The sequence below is a fragment of the Vigna unguiculata genome, chromosome 3 (assembly GCF_037176805.1).
Source record: "Vigna unguiculata cultivar grain cowpea cultivar isolate G323 ecotype 2 chromosome 3, ASM3717680v1, whole genome shotgun sequence".
NCBI classification, from domain to species: domain Eukaryota; kingdom Viridiplantae; phylum Streptophyta; class Magnoliopsida; order Fabales; family Fabaceae; genus Vigna; species Vigna unguiculata.
In genome coordinates this window covers 43,547,229-43,570,751 of record NC_140794.1, presented here as the reverse complement: position 1 = coordinate 43,570,751, position 23,523 = coordinate 43,547,229, and the positions used below count along the sequence as shown (strand labels likewise).

The 23,523-nt window shown below is 32.5% G+C and overlaps 3 protein-coding genes across 4 annotated transcripts; all 3 read left to right on the top strand.

Moving 5' to 3' along the window:
- Nucleotides 1-1,076: 1,076 nt before the first annotated feature.
- On the top strand, nucleotides 1,077-4,982 carry LOC114178851 (Zinc finger (CCCH-type) family protein). Of its 2 annotated transcripts, XM_028064973.2 has the most exons (5): nucleotides 1,077-1,228; nucleotides 1,377-1,425; nucleotides 1,522-1,664; nucleotides 1,776-2,619; nucleotides 4,284-4,982. In XM_028064973.2, the coding sequence occupies exons 4-5, from the start codon at nucleotides 1,797-1,799 to the stop codon at nucleotides 4,562-4,564; spliced, it is 1,104 nt and encodes a 367-aa protein (XP_027920774.1). In that variant the 5' UTR covers nucleotides 1,077-1,228; nucleotides 1,377-1,425; nucleotides 1,522-1,664; nucleotides 1,776-1,796; the 3' UTR covers nucleotides 4,565-4,982. The 2 variants fall into 2 exon arrangements, with proteins under 2 accessions (XP_027920774.1, XP_027920775.1); XM_028064974.2 differs by lacking the exon at nucleotides 1,377-1,425 and having other exon boundaries at nucleotides 1,220-1,333; nucleotides 1,522-2,619.
- A 1,296-nt stretch (nucleotides 4,983-6,278) lies between these two features.
- Nucleotides 6,279-10,087, top strand: LOC146887889 (RING/U-box superfamily protein). Its single transcript, XM_085670896.1, has one exon. The coding sequence runs from the start codon at nucleotides 6,607-6,609 to the stop codon at nucleotides 7,549-7,551; it is 945 nt and encodes a 314-aa protein (XP_085527022.1). The 5' UTR covers nucleotides 6,279-6,606; the 3' UTR covers nucleotides 7,552-10,087.
- LOC114177613 (uncharacterized) lies at nucleotides 8,271-10,087 on the top strand. The gene is given in 3 exon segments (XM_028063031.2): nucleotides 8,271-8,646; nucleotides 8,649-9,335; nucleotides 9,523-10,087. Coding segments are annotated over 3 exon segments (1,101 nt in total). The 3' UTR covers nucleotides 9,561-10,087.
- Nucleotides 10,088-23,523: the final 13,436 nt, after the last annotated feature.

The following is a 23,523-nucleotide window of genomic DNA, read 5'->3' as shown; positions in this document are numbered from 1 at the left end:
ATTAAAGAAAAAAAGTTCTTGTTAATTCATTATTATATTATAGAGAACGCTAACCAATGCCTTAAGAGCACCGGTTAAGGAATAATAAATGTGCTTTGATATTATTATTTTTACATTAAAAGTTGAAATAATAAAATACAGTAATTAAAATAGTATAAATGCACATAATAAATTTTATAAAGACAAAGATACCCTTTTAAATTTTTAAACAATAACTTATTATTATAAAACAAAGATTTTAGAATTTGTAAGTTATCTACTAAAAAGAAAAAAAATTCAATTAAGTTTCAAATTGACACTTTAATTATTTTTTTTATAACATTTTTATATGTTTAATATTATTTCTTTTGTTAGTTTTTCTGTTAATTTATAATTTCTTATGTTGTTTTTTTTTAATTTTTAAATGTTTAATATTATTTTTTTTGTTAATTTTTCTATTGATTTAAACTTTCTTATGTTTAATTTTTAACAACATTAATAATTAGTTTTTAAATTTTATTCGTGAATATTAAATAAAATATTAAATACATGTATAATATTTATAATATATATTAATTATTTTTAACTAATATGGTTATGACTCTGATTGTATTATCATAATCATCACCTACCTCTCTTGCTTTTTCTTACAACCACCACGGTTCACCACAACTCTCTACTTCACAAACAAATTATGCGGAGGAAAAGTTAATAGATGGAGAAGAATGTCCTACATTTATAAGAAAAGAGAAGCCAAAAACTCCTTAGTGTCTGTAAAATACTTAATAACTTTTTTAATAATATTAAAAGTAAATAATGTCTACAAGGTATTTTTCATATATTGATGATCTAAAAAAAACGCTCCATTTACAAATTTAAACTAATATTTACGAGAATTTCCGGAATCTTTATTCTACTTTACAATTATATTAATTAATATTTTTTAGTGAATATGCAGATAACTAAAAGAATTACACACGTAACTAAACTAATGCATAACTAGAATTAATAATCTTCAGAAGAATTAATTGATATAACATTATTTAATATTTGAAATTTAATGTGCATAAGTAGAAGCAGATGTATATAGATATGAATGTACAAATAAACATTGATCAGCGGAATACTGACAAAGTCGTCAACTCAAACTCATTTCATGGTTAGAGAGACAATCTTAGCCTTAGAAAAAATAAATAAAAAAGTACTGAGTTCCTCCAGTTCCTGTTGGTTCACACGAAATTCTAACCAGGTACCCAAAGTTCTGAAACTCATCCTAGTTCAAATCAGTCTCCTAGATTGCATTGCTTTGAGAATCTTTCTTGCTTACAAATGTTCAAACTAATCTCCGTATCAGGTTTATGACAGTTTTTTTGTTTTCATTTTTCCTGTTCTCACAGATCTAGTTTCAGTTGGTGCCATAAATTAAACTATCTTTGCAGGGATTAAGTGAGTCTTTGTTACAGACATTTTTTTCTTACAATTGTATTTTTCTCGTCATCCTATCTACAAGATCTGTCTGATGTTTCGAGATGTCTTGAACAGGATTGTCTCGAACATAAACAAGGTTATCTTGAAAACTTTGAAAAAGATTGTCTCGAAGAAGAAACAAGATTGTCTTGTTAGAACTAGAAAAGAAACCATTGATTCCATTTCCTCAGCTGCAGCTGTGTTGGGGTCACTCCTAGGTAGGTGTTAGTTTCCGTGAATCACCATTTTCTCAAATTTTCTATAATCTCCATTTCCGAAGACGAACAATACAGAGATAGAACAGAACTCTGAGGTCAAAATCTGGTTAGGGTTTTGCCTCGTTTGTGACAATGGATTACGCTCGAGATGGGAACGTGGTTCAAATAATCACGGGCGGTGGCGGAGGAGGAGAGAGCTGGTCCGGCGATCAAGCTGATTGGGCAACGGAGGATGAGTACCGGTATTGGAACAACAACAACAACGGAGACGCGGAATCGACGCCGTCGAACTCGAATTACGAATCGCGGTCGGAGCCGCCTAGCAAAAAGTCCCGGAATTCGCAGGATGGGAGCTCAAACCGGTCAAAGGCTATAGGGAAAATGTTCTTCAAGACGAAACTGTGCTGCAAGTTCAGGGCAGGAACCTGCCCTTACATCACCAACTGCAATTTTGCCCACAGCATTGAGGAGCTCCGCCGCCCGCCACCAAATTGGCAGGAGATTGTGGCGGCACACGAGGAGGAGAAGGCAGTGATGGCAGAGCCAAGGGAGGAGTTTCAGATTCCCACTGTGGGGTCTTCCACATTTGCAGGGGATACGATGCAGAGGTCCTACAAGGGAAGGCATTGTAAGAAGTTTTACACTGAGGAAGGGTGTCCCTATGGGGATAGTTGCACCTTCCTTCATGATGAACAATCAAAGAACCGAGAGAGTGTTGCTATAAGTTTAGGCCCGGGGGGTTATGCTGGTGGTGGTGGCGGAAGCGGTGCCGGTGGTAGTGGTGCTGGCGGTGGAAGTGGAAATGGTGGTGGTGGTGGTAGTGGTGGTGCTAATGCTGCTGGGAATGGAGCTAATTCGAAGCCCTCTAATTGGAAAACCAGGATTTGCAATAAATGGGAGATGACAGGGTATTGCCCCTTTGGCAACAAATGCCATTTTGCTCACGGTGCCACAGGTACGACCCTGTTTCCTTTCGCTGTTTTTACGATCTTCTTTTCCTTTTTCTGCGATAATTGAGAGATCGTTGTGTGCTGTATAAACTGCTTCTAGAATTGGAAATATTTTGGATTGTTGCTGTCGTTTCTCATTATGAGTGTGTTCATGTTATTTGGATATAGGATCTGTGCTGATGGCACTTGATGTTAGATTGCTTTTGTGTTTATGTATTATTCGATCTTGGATTTTATTTATTCGTGTTATGTGGTTTTTGTAGCTATAGTTCATGCTGTTCTTATTTTGAGTATGGCATAAATACTTGTGTCAATTATTGATAATTTGAGATCCAAGTGTTGTATCAAGCATATCATTAAAGTGTGTGTGGCAGCTGGAGTCATCCTTGCAATATTTTGTTCCAGCATGATTGCATGTCAGAAAATCACGCTTGTGCACAGGGAAATGCATGGTTCCTTTTACTTCTGCACAATGAAAGGCATAACAAACAACTCAAACTCTACAGCAAGAGAGAACTTTTGAGTTTTGAAGTGTGAAAATTTGGCCCTCTTTTTCGCCCTCTTTTTCCGAAGTATCTTTCATTAACTATGTGTTCCCATATTTGAGATTATTGATACTTTTTCTGTCCTTGTGTGCTTCAATATCTAAGGTTTCCTTTTACTAAAATAAATGAGAGATCAGAAAGGTATAGGTTCTTAGCTAGCAAGTTCAAAATGAAGAAAGGGTGCTGCTTTACATCTTTGTAACTCTCAGAGATACAGTGTTGTAGATGGAGTTGAAGAAAAAAAAAAAATCTAAGATGCAACTTTTTGCAATGAATAATTTATGGGCAACCTAGATTCCACCTGAATCAGCATATTTAGGGACCATACATATTCTATTGAAATACATTCTTAGCTTCCATGTCAATCAATTTTGTTTGTGTTGCTTTCTGATTTTATACAATTTAATGACATGACATAAAAAATTGGAAGCACTTGTGAAGGTTATAATTAGAGGAATTCAATTGTGCTTTCTGAAATTTAAAGGCTTTGGTAATGTTTTCGAGAAACTCTCACTCCCTCTTTCTCTGGTTTGCCGAAATCCATTCAACTGTTGGACGGGACAATTGTACCAAAGTCCTAATATATTTAGGTATCATAGAATATGTCTTCCAATTCACGTAGTAATTTAGTATATACCACCTCTGGTTCTATGTATACAAAAATATACCTAACTCATCAGAAACGGTAAACATAGTTAAGTTAGTTAATTTTAATTAATAACGTCAGAAATTTAAGATGTATTCTAGAAACATGTATAGAATTAAATGACTCAAGTGTTTGGTTATATTCAATGATTTTACTCAGAATTCAAGAAATAAGTTTTCTGAACCAATGGGAGTTATTATTTTTGTTGATAACTCAATAAATGCATCCACACTTATGGGAAATGAGTGCATATCTCATTAATAGACTCTCCAATACACTAAGAGTATAAAAAAAAAATTAATAATAAAACATTTGGAAATGGTTCTGTGTTTCTCATAAAAAGGACAAAAAAATTGTCCTCATCTCTTGGCACATACAAGTGTGTTGTTGGCTTGAATTGATTATCTATCAGATATGTATTTAGTAGTAACTAGTAATCGATTTTCACACTCATCTTACTCTGATATTGTGATGACAGAGTTGCACAGATATGGAGGGGGGCTTATGGAAGGAGAAAGCAGAGATGCTGCTTCTGTGGTTGGCAGTGACACGAACAAAGGAGCAGCAACAAAAGCTTCTGCTGACAACGTTGTTGCTGCTGTTACTCCTGTCGCCCATTCTGATGTGTACCATATTGGAGTCCCTTCACAAAGGCCTTCCATTGTGATTCAGAGGCCAGGGCAGAGAACTCATCAGAAGTGGAAAGGTCCAGATAAAATCAGTAGGATATACGGTGATTGGATTGATGACATTGAATAGAGTTACAATCCCAGTCATGGATGGAAGAAACCACTGATGAGGGCTTATGTACCATGAAGAAAAGTGAATACGCAATGATTTTTCATTCCCATGTTATATTTTTATTAGCTAATTTCTCTTATGATCCTTAACTTGTAACGGAAAAACAGTTTAGTTGTTTCACGGATAACTGTCTTGTACGATTATGTTTGGTGGTGTATTCACCTTCCTTAATACGCTGGTTCTCTGGTGTCTGAATGTGGCAGCAGCTTCTATGTATTTGCATCAGATAGTATGGCATAGTTCTTATTTTAGATAGATCTTGTTCATTAGGATTGTTTTGCTTGCCTTGTTCAGATGTAATGAAAAACCATTTTAGAATTTTCCAGACAATAGTTCTGTTAACTGAACTCACTAAAATTTTGAGTAGTTCATACCATATTCTTACTATCTTTTTTTTTTTTCTGGTGTGAGACCATTTCAGTTCCGGAAAGAAGATTAATCAAATTCCTGGTAATGTGATGTAACTGATGTTTCTCAGACAGAATTTTTCCATGCAGTGTGAGATATCCACACTGTTTTTGATTGTGTACATGTTTTGCTGAAAAATAAGTGTTTGATATAGGTGCTCACACGATGGGTAAAGAAATAATTTATAGTATTTATTCTTTAAAACATATTTCAAGCTTTCACAAAATATATAATGTTACAGGAAAATAATTCAAAATGACTTTATAGATTATCAATGTTTTCTTTACAAATTTTTATAATTTAAAGTAAAATGGTATACTTGATATCAATTTGTTTTCTCTTTTATTTCTAGCCTTTTTTTAATGTATTTAAAAGATATAAAGAGGTACTACTAATTATTTTATTATGGAAAAATGAAAAATATATATCAAATTATTCATTAAAAATAATTTTTATAGTGACAGTTAACCTAGCAATTTTTAATGTGAATTTATTGCTAGCAAAATATTCGTCGCTAGTGTTGTGAAAATCGATGGTGGGTATATTAAATCGATGGATTAGTAATTTGACTCTTTGAATTTCTTATGGATTGGTTGACCTAATTTATAAATTCAGAATATTTTTTATTGAATTTTACTAAAAGGTTTTATTTTATTAATATATATAACATAATTTAATAACTTTAATCTAAAATTTCATTTTATATTATAATGAAATATTAATAAATGAACTAATAAATAAAATTTAAGACATCATGATTCCATTATTCAATTTTTAAAACATCATTGTAATAAAATAACTAATATTCAAAATAATTTTTTAATAGCAACATAAAACCATAAACAAAAATGTAATAATAAAATTTCATAAATAAATTCAAAGGAATATATATGTTGAAAAACAGAGGAGAAAATAGGCCACTGAGTTTTTTTATTGACCCAATGAAGTCAAACCGTATTGAATTTATTTGTGGAATCAACATCAGCCTCTATATCCACTGAGTCCCAGCTGATTTGGTTTGATTTTAATAAATATATTTTTTTTATATCAGTTACATGTATAGAAAAATAAAAAAAATCTCACACGGAGGATATCTAGGACTTCTAATTCTCCTGTATTTAAGAACTCATTAAAAAAATACTGTTAAATACATTCAGCATTACAATAAGTAAAAAATTATTTCCTGAATCATATAAAATAATTATCATTTGTTTTATTTTGCTTATGTCTATAAGTAAAGAGGAAATGATGTTCGGACACTAGTCCTTTCGTCCTTCTCATAAGGACTCGCTCAAAACCAACCCTTTCCACCTTCTCTCATCACCTCTGCGTATCTTCTCCTACAAAACTAAAACCACTCATTCATTTATTCTCCATTTAGATTTTGTCCTTCAAAAAAAAAAAAAAAAGAACAAAAAAAATCAAACAGCGAAAACAAAAAAATATCTGAGCCCTTACCTTACGATCGGAAAGTTCGTTTTCCAGGCCTTGCATGGTCTCCAACTTCTCTCATCCATGCAAACGACCAAGAACAGAAGGCCCGGAATAACCCACTCTCCGGCGAACTCAACCACCCTCTCCTCCTCCGGGCAATGTCTTCGCTGGAGTACGACCCGGCGCCGGTGGCGCCGCCGTACAACACCCCACCAGCGCTGATCGCCTTCACGCTGGGTGTGCTGGTGGTGTGCTTCGTGGCGTTCAGCATCGTTTACTTGTGCAAATACTGTTTCTCCAGCGTGGTCCAAACCTGGGCCTTTCAACGCACCGCTTCGGGTTCCATCATTCGTCTCACGCCCCATAGATCTCCTCCGAGAGGCCTTGACCCTTCGTTGCTGGAGGTCTTCCCCACCTTCCCCTACTCCTCCGTGAAGGAGCTCCGGAAGGATCAGAAGTACAGCTTGGAATGCGCCATCTGTTTGGTGGAGTTTGAGGATGACAGCTTGCTCCGCCTCTTGACCCTCTGCTGCCATGTCTTCCACCAGGACTGCATCGACCTCTGGCTCTGCTCTCACAAAACCTGCCCCGTTTGTCGCCGAGACCTCGACCAACCTCTCAAACCCGGCGACGTCGTCGTTTCCTCGCACAGCGGCGAGATACGCGTTGATGTCAGAGAAGAAGAAGTTCCTCAACATGTTTGTGATGGCAACCACGAACAACAACAACAACAACAACATCAACATCAACATGAACAACACGAACAACATGAACCTGAACGTGGTCGTGGACTGGAACATGACGAGGTGGTCGATGAACACGAGGAACAGATGTTTGTACGGTCGCATTCCACGGGGCACTCCATAGTTATGATTAGAGGGGAGGGGGTTGATGAGGGAAAGGACTATGATGACAAGTACACGTTGAGATTGCCGGAGCATGTTTTGAGAGTGAACGGCAAGCATAATTCTTCGAGGAGCTGTGCGAGTTTTAAGGATATGACCAAGCTTGATGCTCCTCCTGTACCTTGCAGTAATTGTGGGTTTGTTCAACCCCCATCACCCTGTTGCTCCTCCTCCCCAACTCATACTCAGAGATCTTGAACACTGCATCTTAAAATTTAGAGTTTTCTCTTCTGTTTGCTGCATATGTAATCTGAGATAGAATGCGATAGTTTGAGGTAAATGGTTTGTTGTAGAGTAGATATAGGTACATTGTGCATTATGGTAAGCCATATATTTATTGAGTTGGAAGGTTTTCATGTGTTTCTGCTCTATCTTTGACCAAAACTAGGATGTCTGGTTTTTGCAAAGTTGGGAGCCATTTCAGTGAAATAACTTAACTTCCTCCATGGATATGAAGGGAAACCATACTGTTGTTTGTTTCACACTATACCTTGTGAAAGTCTCGTCATGGGTTCTTACAATCTGTTAAAATCTGTTAATCTGTTTTAAAACAGTTTTTTTTGTTTTTCTATTCTACAGTTACTTCTTTTTATCTTCTCTGTATATAAGGAACTTCGTTCCTCTAAAACGATATCGATCTGTATCCGTCTTTCACTTACACCGGTAATAAGAGATCTTTTTCTATGCTTTTGCTCTTTCTGATCACCATTCTGCTATCACGTTCTTCTACCAAGTACCTTGCTGGTTTTCTTCCCTCTACGTTTTAGCTATGAGGAACCATGCAGTCTAATATGGTATCAGAGCTCTTCGATTGAAGAGCTCTGCTGCGCCCGGTTTGCTTACTCTGATTCTTTCATCTGTCTTGCTGTTCTTTCCTTTTTTTTCTTTCACGATTTTATCTTCCTTCTTTCATCACTATGACTAAAGAAGAGATTTCTGAAAAAATGTCTATCACCAGTGAAAGTCATCTTTACCTACATCCTGGAGAAAGTCCAGCGATTGCTCTTGTGTTGCCAGTATTAGATCCTGGAAATTACCATTCATGGAGCTGGTCTATGTTAACAGCTTTGAGTGCCAAGAACAAACTACAGTTCATAAACGGGGTCGCTACAGAACCAGAAAAAGGTGATCCTTCACATAATGCCTGGATAAGATGCAATAATATGGTAGTTTCTTGGCTTGTGCACTCTGTTTCACCTCAAATTAGGCAATCTATTCTGTGGATTGAGAATGCTGAAGAAATATGGAAAGATCTCAAGGTTCGGTTCTTTCAAGATGATCTACTCCGCATTTCGACCTTTAATCAGACGCGTCACAGTTAAAACAAGGGGACCAAACTGTTAGTGATTATTTCACAAAATTAAGGGTCATCTGGGATGAACTTGAGAACTTTCGTCCGGATCCCATTTGTAGCTGCAAAGACCTTTGCAAGGTTTCAAAATTAGTCATCCAGAGGAAATCTGAGGATCGTGCGATGCAGTTTCTGAGAGGCTTGAATGAGCAGTACGGTAATATCAAATCTCACGTTCTATTAATGGATCCTTTACCTCCTATTTCGAAAATTTTTTCCTATGTGATGTAGCAAGAAAGACAATTGCTCGGGAATCATATGATTGGTAATCAAGAGAATAAAATTGTGGCCGCTGCAAATAATTCAGCAACCACATGCTCCTTTTGCGGGAAAAGCGGTCATGTTGAATCCGTTTGTTACAAAAAGAATGGGTTTCCTAATAATAAAGGGGGAAAGCGTGTCTGCACCCATTGTGGTAAAAATGGCCACATTGTGGATGTTTGTTATAGGAAGCATGGATTCCCACCTACCGGTCATAAAACCTTCACTACTAAAGCCAAATCCAACGAACCCAAGAATGATGAAGATGACCAGGAGGTGAAATTTACTCAACAACAGTATCAAGCTTTGATGGCTTTAATCAAACCTGAGGGTGATTCTGACAACACCACTCATAAACAAAGTCACGTTGGTAGCATCTCCTCTAACACTGTTGAGTGATAATGTTAACAAGCTATATTTCATTAGCAAAATCATCTCTTCCAAAGCTTTTAACCTACTTAATCCTCAATTTTACCTTACTTTTGTAAATAAATACATTTTGGGTTACATTTATCTAAATATACCACTAATCCCCATTTTTTGTGTCCTTTTTGTAGATGGGAAGCTTTGTCCAAAAATCCAGATTAATGAGTGACCCGAAATAGCAAGGAGAAGAAGGAAAATGTCAACAGGAAGCGCTTGGCGACACGAAGCAAGCGCCAGGCGGAACAGACCGCCAGTCAAGCGCCAACCAAGCGCCAGACAGGCGCCTCTGTTACGAACCGCCTGGCGGTAACTGGACACCGCCGGGCGGTAGCGGCAAGACTTGCCCCCTGTTTGGTGGCTTGCGCCTGGCGGTGAGACCCTTCCGCCAGGCGCCTGTTTTCGCTGATGTGTCAAGTGACCCTTTTTCTTCTGTTTTCGCGGAAGGAAACTTATCTTTGGCATTTTGGAGGCACGAAGAACACATTTTGGAGAGCTTGGAGGAGTGCTAGGGCTTGTGGGAACAGCTCCATCTTCCTCTTTGTATCTCTTTCTCTTCCATCTCTTCCATTTTTAAGCTTGAGCTCTCCATGGCAATGGAGAGCTAAACCCATTTTTGTTGGGGTTAGATGTAGCCACGAAACTCTTGTGTAAATGCAAATGTTTTGATTATATATATGACTCTTTCATTAATTGCTAGTCTTCTTATTTCTTCACTTAAAGCTTGCATTGATTTAGCCATCTCTTGCATGATTTTTGGTTCATTGGGTGTGGAAACATCTTTTGAAACCTAGATTTGAAATAAGAAAACTCAATGGAGCTTGTACCTAGGAATGGGGCTTGACCCATGGGTTGCATTAAAACCTTTGTGCATAAAGCAAATTTGCTTATTAAGAGTTCAAGGAATTGACTTTTAATAAGGAAATTTAGGCTCAATCTATTAAGGAATTAGGGTTTGAGTAATATTGTGGGTTGGCATTAGCATATTAATGAAGAGGATGTTAAATTGTAGTTGCATGAGAGCATAGTTGGTGAATTCTAACCCCGGCAATATCAAGTCATATCATTTCTAATCTTTTCCACTCACTAAGTGCCTTTAACTTCCAAAGCTCAATTTTAATTATTTATGCAAAGTTTAATTTCATACATTAAAACTCAAAATATGGATTTATTCGTTAGTTTAAATTAGTCACTAATTACGCAATTAATTAGTATACACGAGTCTCTTGGGAAACGATATCCCGGTCTTACCGGTTACTACTTGCACGACTTGGTACACTTGCCAAAGTCTTAACATTGAGCCAGGTAATATCTTTAATTGTCGTAGTTTCTTTCATAATAATGAGAAATGGATTATAGATTCAGGGGCTACAGATCATGTTGCCATAAACCTTGATTCTTTTACTTCATATAAAAGGATTAATCATGTCAAAATAAACCTTCCCAATGGTACTTGTATTAGTGCCACTCACAAAGGAGATATCAAGTTGAATAATGGTATTATGCTGCATAATGTTCTCTTTATACCCGATTTCAACTATAACCTGATATCTATTTCAAAATTAGTAGTAGATTCTCAAGTACATGTTGTTTTCACTAACTCTGGCTGCCTCATTCAGGACCAAGTGAGCAAAAAGATGATTGGTTCAGTTAGCTTTCATGAAGGACTATACATTTTGTCTGACTCCAAGAATTCTGTTAATTCTGCTTGTAGTAATACGTGGCACAGAAGGCTAGGCCACTTATCTGATTAAAGGTTACACATCTTGAAAAGTAAACATGATTATATAGATATCAGAAATGAACACTGTGATGTATGCCATATGGTAAAACAAAAGAAACTTTCTTTTTCCAATAGTCAATCTCGTGCTGATAAATGTTTCAATCTCATCCATGTTGACATATGGGGTCTTGCACCCACTCCTTCTTTACATGGTCATCGCTACTTCTTAACTGTCATTGATGATTTTAGTAGGTACTCTTGGATATATCTCATGCATAATAAATCTGAAACCAGAACACATCTCACTAATTTCATTAACTTTGTTGAAAATCAGTTTGAAACCAAAGTGAAAGTGATTAGGAGTGACAATGGCCATGAATTTAAAATGGATGAGTTCTTTAGCTCTAAGGGCATTATACACCAAACCAGCTGTGTAGAGACTCCCGAACAGAATGGGATTGCCGAGAGAAAGCACCAACACTTGCTCAATGTAACTAGGGCTTTACTTTTTCAATCTAAAATATCAACACATTTTTGGTCTTATGCACTCACTCATGCTGCTTTCTTGATTAATATAACCCCTACTCCTTTCCTCCAAAATTCCACCCCCTATGAAAAATTACATGGTGATTCTTATAATTTTAAAAATCTTAAAGTGTTTGGATGTTTGTGTTTTATGCAAACTATATCTGCTAAACGTTCTAAGTTTGATCCTCGTGCAAAACCTGGCATTTTTCTTGGTTTCCCAACTAATACAAAAGGGTACATAGTGTTTGATTTGAAACATCATGATATCAAAGTGTCTTGTAATGTCTTGTTCTATGAAGATGTTTTTCCTAGCTGCATTAACATTGATGATTCTACTGTTAGCAAAACTGATATATGCTTGTTTGTTAATCAATCATACAACTCTACTTTTGATCAGCCCGATAATGCATATAGTGATACTGTTGGTGTTGAGCAATCTGATATCAGTGAACAAATTAACACGTCTGCACATTCTGAAATCATTACCCAAGTTAACAACCCTGAACAATCTAGTACTTTTGACATTAGTCATAGAAGATCTCACAGAACTAAAAATATTCCTGCATATTTGAAAGATTATCATACAGATTTAGCCTGTGTCAAGTCTTCAAAATATCCCATTCAATCATATGTTTCTCTATCTAGGTTATCTTCTCATTTCCAATAGGTCACTCTCAACATTGATAGTCACAGTGAGCCAAAATCCTTCAACGAAGCTGTTCAAGACTCTAATTGGAGAAATGCCATGGATACGGAGTTAAAAGCTCTTGAACAAAACAAGACATGGACGTTAGTCAAGCTCCCTACCAACTGCTCTTCTATAGGTTGTAAATGGGTCTACAAGTTGAAACATAAAGTTGATGGTTCTATAGAGAGATATAAAGCCCGCTTAGTCGCAAAAGGATTCACTCAACTCGAAGGAATGGACTTTCATGACACCTTTGCGCCTGTGGCCAGACTTACAACAGTACGCATGATACTTGTTGTGGCTGCCATTAAAAATTGGCAATTGATCCAGCTTGACGTCAATAATGCGTTCTTGCACGGAGAGTTAGATGAAACTATATATATATATATATATATATATATATATATATATATATATATATATATATGGATATGCCTCCTGGAATGACGAAAACAGATCCTCAGCAGGTATGCCTTTTACACAAATCTCTACATAGCCTCCGACAAGCTAGCCGTCAGTGGTATGCTCAGCTATCATCTTTTCTTCTTAGTCACAATTTTAAACAATCATATGCTGACCACTCCTTATTCATTCATAATAATCAAGGTAAAATCACACTTCTCTTAGTTTATGTTGATGACATAATTGTCACAGGATATAATGTGGAAAATACCCATCGTATAACTGCTTTACTTGATCAACGTTTTAAACTGAAGAACTTGGGAAATCTGAACTACTTTCTTGGCTTTGAAATTGCCCGAGGCAATAAAGGAATAATTCTTTCTCAAAGAAAATACACCATCGACTTGTTATCTGAAACTGGCATGTTAAATTGCTCTCCTGTGAGCATTCCTATGAATTTCTCTGTCAAGTATCATGCAGATGGTGAAGCCCTTCCTGATCCCACAACCTATCGTAGACTCATTGGGAAACTTATCTACTTGACCAACATAAGACCCGACATCACTTATGCTGTCAACCATCTTAGTCAATATGTCTCTGCACCAACTATGGATCATCATCAAGCGGTGTTCAGAATCCTTCGTTATCTAAAGGGGTCCATCGGACAAGGGATCTTTCTTGATGCAAAGAGTGATATTCATCTCAAATCCTATAGTGATTCTGACTGGGCTGGGTGCACCGACACACGACGATCGGTAACAGGCTTTCTGGTCTATCTAGGGAACACCCTCATAGCATGGAAATCAAAGAAACAGGCCACCATATCTAGGAGCTCCTCTGAAGCAGAATATCGGGCTCTAGCACAAACTGTATGTGAAGTTCAGTGGCTTACTCATATGTTGCACGATCTGAATATCACAATGGCACAATCTGCAACCATTTACTGCGACAACACTTCTGCCATCAAAATTGCCAATAACCCTGTTTTCCATGAGCATACTAAGCACATAGAGATCGATTGCCACACTATAAGAGAAAAGATTCACCAAGGCTTGGTCAAACTCCTTCCTGTCAGAACCAATCATCAACTTGCCGACATTATGACAAAGGCTCTTCCTCCTGAACTCTTCACTCAGCTCAACTCCAAGCTTGGCAATCTTAATATATATTGCCAGCTTGCGGGGGGGTCTTAGAATATGTTAAAATCTGTTAATATGTTTTAAAACAGTTTTTCTGTTTTTCTATTCTACAGTTACTTCTTTTTGTCTTCTATGTATATAAGGAACTTCGTACCTCTAAAACGATATCGATCTGTATCCGTCTTTCACTTACACCAGTAATAAGAGATCTTTTTCTATGCTTTTGCTCTTTCTAATCACCATTCTGTTATCACGTTCTTCTACCAAGCACCTTGCTGGTTTTCTTCCCCCTACGTTTCAACTATGAGGAACCATGCAGTCTAATATGGGTTAAGCTGCTATGAAGAAGTTCCAAACTTCATTTGGACTCTCTTGTAATTCTTTCACTAATAATTAATTGAAGGTTAGTAGGACTTTTCTAATATTTTTGTTTTTTAACACTTGCTTGACAAAAATTTTTTATATTTAGAGAATTCGAGTAACATGTACCATTATAACAAATAACTACATAATTTAGATATTGTTTCACTATATAATTAAATATTTTAAATATTTGTTTCTCCTTTGATTTTATGTGTATTTTTAAATATTATCTATTATTACGAGGAATCAAAAATTGTTTTTTCAATCATTTCAAATGACCATTTTTTATGTGTATATAATCTTGGTTTCATCTCTTTCACCAATTATTGAAATATTTTTATGCCATAATTTAAATTACTTTTATATTTATATGCATATTTTGAGCATATTCCATATATTGTAAATATTTATTATAAATTTAGTATAATATATTATAAAAATTATTTAATAATGTAGAAACTCTTTTTTTAATTTACATGTTAAAATTATATGTATTATTTTATGTACTATGTTATTTCTGCAATTACCACCATTAAAAATAATGTTCTTATGCTAGCTCTTTCATCCTTGTGGCTTATAATCAACCCTTCCAGATTAAATCTTCACTTGCAACTAAACCAATTTATTGTTAACTATATAATCAACCTTTTACTGTATTTTACCATTACAGTGTAGTTTTCAACAACATTTACAAAAATGGACAAATTTAAAAAAATTACGAATTTTAGATAAGTTGTGTTCGATAATACAACTTCATTAAAAGAAGTTGTGAGCAAACATGTATCATTAGCACGATTTTAGTAAATCATGCGCTCCTTATATGATTTACAATTTTTTCTTCAGATCCCGACTTTCAATTTTATATTATTTACAACTTTTAACTTTTCAATATTTTTACTATATAAATTGTATGTAAAAAATACAATTTCTTCACTTTAACTTATATTTTTTTATTACAGTAGTGCAACAAATGGATATGACTACAATTAATTTTGATATTAAACTACACTTTATAAACTATTGTATATTCAAACGTATTAAAAAAATGAAGAGTTATAAACTATAACATATAATACATAATAGACTATGGTTCCATCAGATAACTGTCACCTATAACCATTTTCAAAGAGAGCTATAAACTACTGTTTTTGTATATAATCGCCTAAAATACCATTCAAAATATATTTAGAAATGGATAAAGGGGATAGACTATGGTTGAAATAGATAACCATAACCTTCGAGAAAAAAAAAAGGCTACAATTTTTATGACCCAAAAATTCATTTTTAAAGTGAAATTGTGTGCATGCAACAGGATTTCTTCTAGTGAAGTCATTTTACTCAAGGATGACTTATTAAAATTCATATTTTTAAAAAAATTTCTATTTTCGTAAATATAGTGCAAAACTACACCATTTTGGTGAAAGAACTGCCTCTTTACATTTTATCCTCTACAATTTCAACTTAAAAAAAATGAAAAAATTTAATAACTCAACCTTATCATTACAAAAAACTCCATTTGTAGATTTTATTATATGGTTTCATGTGTCCTGCTTCGTATCGTTTTATGGAAGTTAAGATGTCTAGTTTTTTCCAAGTTAGAACCTTTCAATGTTCCTTTTTTATAACTGTTATATGTTATTTTATGATAAAAAAAATAAAAGTAAAACTTCATTTCAATAATTTGTAAAGATATGTCTAAGCGAAGTTACTTAGAAGATGAAAATGATTTACTTCTCAATATGGACAAGGAGGAACAACACCAACTACCATACTTTTGTTTGTTTCACAATATCCTTTTTGAAAGTTGGTATGATTACATTGTTGTAGCAAGATTCCAAACTATTGTATGATTGTGGCTTCAAATATGTCGAAGATTACAATCGAACTACAATTTGATCACTCATGGTGTTTGCTTTTGTTCTAGCTTAAGCCTGTGAATGACTTCCAAGACTTAAGATAAAACATTCATTTGTTTGCTAACCATTATAAGTTTTGGTCTTTTTAAATCCTTAATTTGCTAACCACCTTTTCAGGGTGAAGTGTTGAAGTCTTATCTTTTTCTTCTTTAAGATATCACTACTTTTTAGGAAACTGTTTCAACTTACATCTATATTTAAGAAAAGAAAATGATATTTTGACTACTAAATTTTGACAACTTTCTCTTACAACATGGGGTGTCATCTTTTAAGTGATTTTTGAATATTGAAAATGAGAAAAAGAAAAAATGAAAAACCACTTAAAAGATGACACCTAAGATTGTAAGAGAAAGTTGTCAAAATTTAGTAGTCAAAAAATCATTTTCCTTTAAGAAATTACTTCAAACTTCTCTTATCTTACATGTCCTTAGTGTTGTCTTGTAGTTTGAATATACTTTTAAATATTATGAATTGGTATAAAACTTCCAAAGGCTTTATAGATAAGCATCATACTAAATGATACACAATCCTCTAATTTCAAGCTATACTTAATGATGAGGTTTAGCTACGTTAATTTGATACAACTCTCGAATCATAGTGACCAACTACTTTAGAAGTTGAAATGAGACTTACACAACCTTCCAATCACAAATGATATTTGGGGATGAGGTTTTAGGGTAACTTCAATAAAATTTATCTTGTTGACTTTCTGACAAGTGTACCATTGTCGACAATAATTTTAAAAGTAAGGGTGTCAAATTCACAATGACTTGGTGTAAACCACAATAGCTTTATACTACAAGACATAAAATACAAAGCATGAAGTGAGATTATATAATAAAACTTAAAAGAAGTTAAAACTAAACACTACAATATTTTGGTATTTTTCAAATGAGAAATCTAGTTGGATAGAAATATATGATATAGATATTGCTAGGATTATAATTTACCACCTCAATCTCTTGTTTCATTAATTTTGAAAATGGAGATTTTTCTTTACTTTATCATTAATTCTTATCATGAAAAGTTATCTTATTAAATTACAATTTATTGTCAACTCAATAAAATAAATTCGCATAAAGGTTGAGGACTTAAAGACGATCAATAAGTCATTTTTCATCTCCAGAAAAATGATTTATTGATTGTCTTATCTTAGTTTAAGAACTCAAAGGATTTTTCAACCTCTTATAAACTTCAACTGGTTTATGGTTGATCAAGCCACAATAAATAATAAACATAAAGATTAAACGTAAATGAAAAAGAGTAATACAACATTGTATATAAATATAATAAAAATATACAAGAGAATTTGATGACTACATCTAACGCCAACAAAAGAAGATTTAGTCATTCATGGAGTTGAATAATATGAAATATAAATAAAAGGATGAACAAGAAATGGAGGTTAGATGTAGTGGATGGTTTCCCTAACCTTCTCTTTTATGCTTTGTTATTCTCTTCTCTTCTTTTCATTTTTTTCCTTCCCATGATCTTGTGTGTGATTTCAAGTCACAATTGTGCCACGTGTCAATGCTAGTACCATGTGCAGTTTGTGGTAGTATTATTTTTTTTGTTCAATTTAGTCCCTATATTCGTTATTTTTGTTCAATTTAGTCCCATTTTTTGTTAAAATAAATCAATTTTGTCCCTTTCAAATTGACACTAAATTTAATATCTTTTATACAAATTATATTAATATCTTTTCTAAAATTAACCTTTGAATTTATTATTTTTTAAATTCAATTATAAATTATTAAATATAATTATAAATTGAATAAATTCTTATATTTAATTGCTAAATAGAATATAATTATTTAAAATATTATAAGAATATAATTATTTTTTTAATATTTATATTCTAAAATATTTTTAAAATTGATATATATATATATATATATATATATATATATATATAAATATTTTAAATATTCAAAATATTTTAGAAAAATAAACTAATATTTGTAAAATTAACATTTACATATAAAATATTTTAGATTTTAATATCTAAAATGCAAAAAAATATTAAATATTTTAAATTTAAATGTGAATTTTACAAATGTTAATATATATTTTTAAAATTTTAATAATTATATTTTAATAATATTTAAATAATTATATTCTATTTAACAATTGAATCTAAGAATTATAGTCAATTAATAATTAAATATTATAATTTATAATTAAATTTAAAAAATAACTAATAATAATGTCAATTTTAAAAATTAAATGGTTTTTTTTAACAAAATTTGGGACTAAATTAAACAAAAATAACGAATATAGGGACTGAATTGAACAAAAATAACGAATATTGGGACTAAATTGAACAAAAATAAATAATACAACTACAAACTGACACATGGCACTAGCATTGACACATGGCACAATTGTGACTTGACACGTGGACACTTTTTTTGAAATTAAAAAAAATTAAAAAAATAAATTAAAAAATTAAAAAAAATTAAAAAAAATTAAAAAAAAAATCAGGAGCTGACACATGGCATGTACTGTTCAAAAACGTTAACTATTTAAACACCGTTAGTGAAAAGGACCAAATTGACCACAATTTGACGACAATGAGGACCTTAATTGAACATAAAACGAAAATAGGGACCAAATTGAATAAAATCAATAAAAATAGGGACCGAATGTATATTTAAGCCTTTTTTATTATAGATATTAAATCAAATATTTTATTTCTTTTATAAACATAATAATTAATGCTAATAAATAATAAAATATAAAATAAAATATAATAAAAAATAAAGATTAAAAAGATTTATCAAGATATTTTTTATTATTTGTTTTCATTATAGTTTGTGTTTCTCATAAATTGTTCTCATAATTCATTTTCATCTGTTTTCTTTTCTTTTTGAAGAAAAAAAAATCTATTATTTTTTCTCTTATTTCTCTTTTGTTCTTTTCCATTGTCGAGGAAGTAAAGAATAAGGTAATTCTTTCATTTCACTTGATGGTGAAATATTAATTCAATAATTTATTTAATGAGCCTCTTTTATATTTTTTTATTTATTTTATGAACATAGAAGAACAAATATTATACTATGTGTTTTTTATAACCATATTTTAATTGTGGTTCTATTATATGTCTATGCCTTGAGTTTTTTACAAATTGTTCTCATCTTCCATTCTTACCTATTTTCTTTTGTTTCTGAAAAGAAAAAGAAAAATTATTTTTGCTTTCATCTCTCAATTTTTGTCTTCCATTCTCGAAGAAATAAAGAAGGTAATTCTCTTTTGTCTTACTTGATTGTGAAATATTAGTTTAATAATTTATTTAATGAGTCTCTTTTATATTAATTTTTTATTTTATGAACATAGAAGAAAAAAAGGATTGTACTGTGTGTTTTTTATAATTGGATTTTAAGTGTGGTTTGATTATCGTCGAATTTTCTTTTGGTATTTATATCTCTCAATTTTTTATTAGATTATGATAAATTATTTTTTAGTCTTTTTTTTAAATAGGTATATAGATAAAGAATAAAAGAATATATTCATTTTTTAGAAGTGATCCTCTTCCAAATATTCTGAAACATGATACTAATGATCCAATTGTTCAATCAGAGGAGTCCCTTTTTAAGGTTCAAAGGATTATAGGTGAGGAGTTTCATATTAATTTTTTGGAATGTGATCTAGGAAAACGTCTTCAAATATGAGAATATCTAATGAACCAAAGAGATGAGATTCGAAGAGCTTATTTAAAATGGGGTCCATATCAAATTCAACTTGAAAACTATCCTTATTCTAAGGAAAAACATCTAACGAGAATTCAATCTAATTGGTTTAAAATGTTTCCTTCTTGACTAGAGTATTCTCTGGCTAATGATGAAACTTATTGTTTGGCATGTCATCTATTTAGTTCAAAGCCAGATGGTTGTTTTGGGTAAGATGTGTTTACTAAACAAGGTTTTAGATCATGGAAAAAGGTTAATGTAGGAAAAAGATGTGCATTTCTCAACCACATTGGAGATAGTCCTTGCTTACCGCATAATAATGCAATGAAAGCTTCTGAAGACTTGTTGAATCAATCTATGCACATTAATAACATTATAAATATTCAAAGTTCAGAGCAAGTCTACAAGAATCGTTTACGGCTCAAAACCTCTATTGACACGATTCGTTGGCTAGCATTTCAAGCTTGTGCATTTAGAGGCCACGAGGAAACACCAGAGTCAAGTAATAGAGGTAACTTTCTTGAACTGATTAAACTTCTAGCATCATATAATGATAAAGTGGCACAAGTTGTGTTAGAAAATGCTCCGTATAATCCTAAGTATACTTCTCATCATATTTAGAAAGAAATCTTGCACATTTTCTTTAGAAAAGTAAGAAGTCACATTCGAGAAGAAATTGAAGATTCTAAATTTTGCATAATTGTTGGTGAAGCACATGATAAATCAAAAAAAGATCAAATGGCTATTGTTTTGAGGTTTGTAGATAAGGATGGTAATGTAAAAGAACGATTTTTTGATATTGTGCATGTTGAGGATACAACAATCGCCACTTTAAAACAAGAATTGAGTGTCGTTCTCTCTAGGCATAATCTTGATGTTTCCAATATCTGCGGTCAAGGGTATGATGATGCTAGTAATATGAGGGGAGAGTGGAATGGATTGCAAGCATTATTTCTCAATGATAATCCTTATGCTTATTATATGCATTGTTTTGCTTATAGACTACAACTTGCTTTGGTGGTTGCTTCAAGAGAGGTTATTCCATTTCATCAACTTTTTTCAAATTTGGCTTTTATTGTAAATGTTGTGTGTTCCTCTAGTAAACGTCATGATGAGTTAAAAACTGTTGAATTAGATGGAATAACTCACTTGTTAGAAATGGGTGAACTTGAAATTGGTAAAGGAAAAAATCAAATTGACACTTTAAAACGAGTTGGTGATACTCGTTGGAGCTTGCATTTTTATTCCATTTGTAGTATGATGAAGCTATATAATGCATCTTGTCTGGTTCTTCAAAAAATTATTGTTGATTGATCAACTTATTCTCAAAGGGGTGATGCTGATGCTGATGCTGCATTTAATATGTTGTCTTCATTTGAGTTCATATTAATTTTACACATGATGAAAAAGATTATGAGAATTATTGTCGGTCTTTGCCAAGCTTTGCAGAAACAATATGAGGATATACTGAATGCTATGCAATTGGTTTGTTCTACTAAAATTTTGATTCAAAAGTTGAGGGAGGATGGTTGGCAAAATCTATTGAAATGTGTGGTATTCTTTTGTGAACAACATGACATTGATATTCCTGATTTTAATTCTACTTATGTTGCACGTCATGGTCATTCTCGATATAAAAAAGATCAAGTCACTAAGGAACATCATTTTAGGGTGAACATATTTCTTGTTACAGTGGACAAGCAGTTGCAATAATTAAATGACAGGTTTAGTGAGTAAACAATGGAACTTTTAACTCTAAGCAATGCTTTAGTTCCTAAGGATGCTTATAAAGCTAATAACATTGAGGATATATACACTCTTGTGAACAAATATTATACTTTAGATTTTAGTGAGCAAGAGAAGATTAGTTTAAAATTTCAACTTCGCCATTTTATTATTGATGCTCCTAACCATCCACATTTGAAGAATTTATCAACCATGCTTGAATTATGTCAATCTTTGGCAAGAATAGGAAAGTCAAGGACATTCTACTTGATTGATCGTTTAATTCCTCTTATTTTAACTCTTCCTGTCTCTATAGCTACAACAGAAATATCATTTTCTACAATGAAGATTATCAAAACAACATTGCAGAATAAAATGGAAGATGAATTTCTTGCTGACAATATGATTATTTACACTGAAAAAGAAATAGCTGAAATTTTTAGGTCTGATTCAATTATTGATGAGTTCAGGGATCTGAAGGAACGAATGACAATCTTTTAGATATGTGTGATTTCTTTTTTAGTTATCGTTATACTAAGTTATGTATTCATTTTTATTGTATTAGTGACAATAATTAAATATATAAATTTTGGATGTATTATTTTGGCTCCCCCAATGATGTTGGTCAAGATCTGTCACTGCTTAAGAAAACAAAAATATCTTTCAATTTACACTATGCATGAGAGATATTCATGGTTTGGATATTGTTCATGCATGTAGAGATTCTTGAAAAAATCTTTTGACCATGGTAAATAAGCATTTGAAAACTCCATCAAATACTAGTGAATGCACCTGGTAGAGCTTCACACTTTTGCTTTTCCTTGACAAAGTTGGTTGTTGTTTTTGCGAAATGCAAGTAAGTTGTGGTTTGTGAAGTTTCGTTTGAAAGAAGTTGCTACTCGTGGAGGATGTTTTTGTGGACCTACATTGAGAAAGGCAGTTGTTGGAGGTGAAAAGGTAAGGTGTCATGACTAAAAGAGATGAAGATGACATGATAATGAGAGTTGAGACGAACATAAGTGTGTGCTTGGTTTCGCTTCATTTTGACGTAGAATTAATTTTTTTACCATAGAATCATTGTATATTTAGTTTCAAAATTATTTTGAATGTCAAAAATTCACGTTTAAAGAGAATCAACAATCTCCATCAATGATCGATTCAATCACACATTCTATTCTCTAAATATTCTCTAAAGCATAACCAAATACACTATAAATGGATGAAGACAATCAATTATATAAGAAGATAATTGCTTAAAAAGATTTTCTATTAATGTAGTAAGACTATATCACGCACATGTATATGTGATATTCAAATTGTTGTAATTTTTAATTTTACAATTTTATCTTTAATTTTTAATCAGTAACGGTAAGTATCGAAAAGAATAAAATAAATAAAATAAAATTTAATATATCTACAATTATTAGTGAAAATAATTATTTTTTAGTCTGCTTTTATATATATATATATATATATATATATATATATATATATATATATATATATATATATATATATATATACCACTTTTATTTCTATAAATTATTATCTTATTTTATTCTTTAAATTTCAAAATTGTTACTTTTAATTGAGTTTATTACCTTTGTAAAATAAAAATAAAAAATTCTTGGGGTTGGAATCCGCGAGTCTACCACGGGTTCGGGTTGGATTGAGTTGAAATTTTTTTTACAAATTTTAGTTTGAGTTTATTTTTGATTTGGTATACATGTTTATTTTTTATCCGGTCTACTTAAAATCTGACTTAAGTTGAACTTGTGGTGAGTCAGATTGGTTCACCAACCCGTAAATAAATTATTATACAAATATTTTTTATTATGTTGAGTTTTATATTTACGTCAGGTTAGATTATTTTTTTTAATCAACACATTAGTATTTTTATATAGTTTGTATTTAACGTCCTTTTATATTGTATTTGAATTTTATTGAAATTTGTTTAAATTT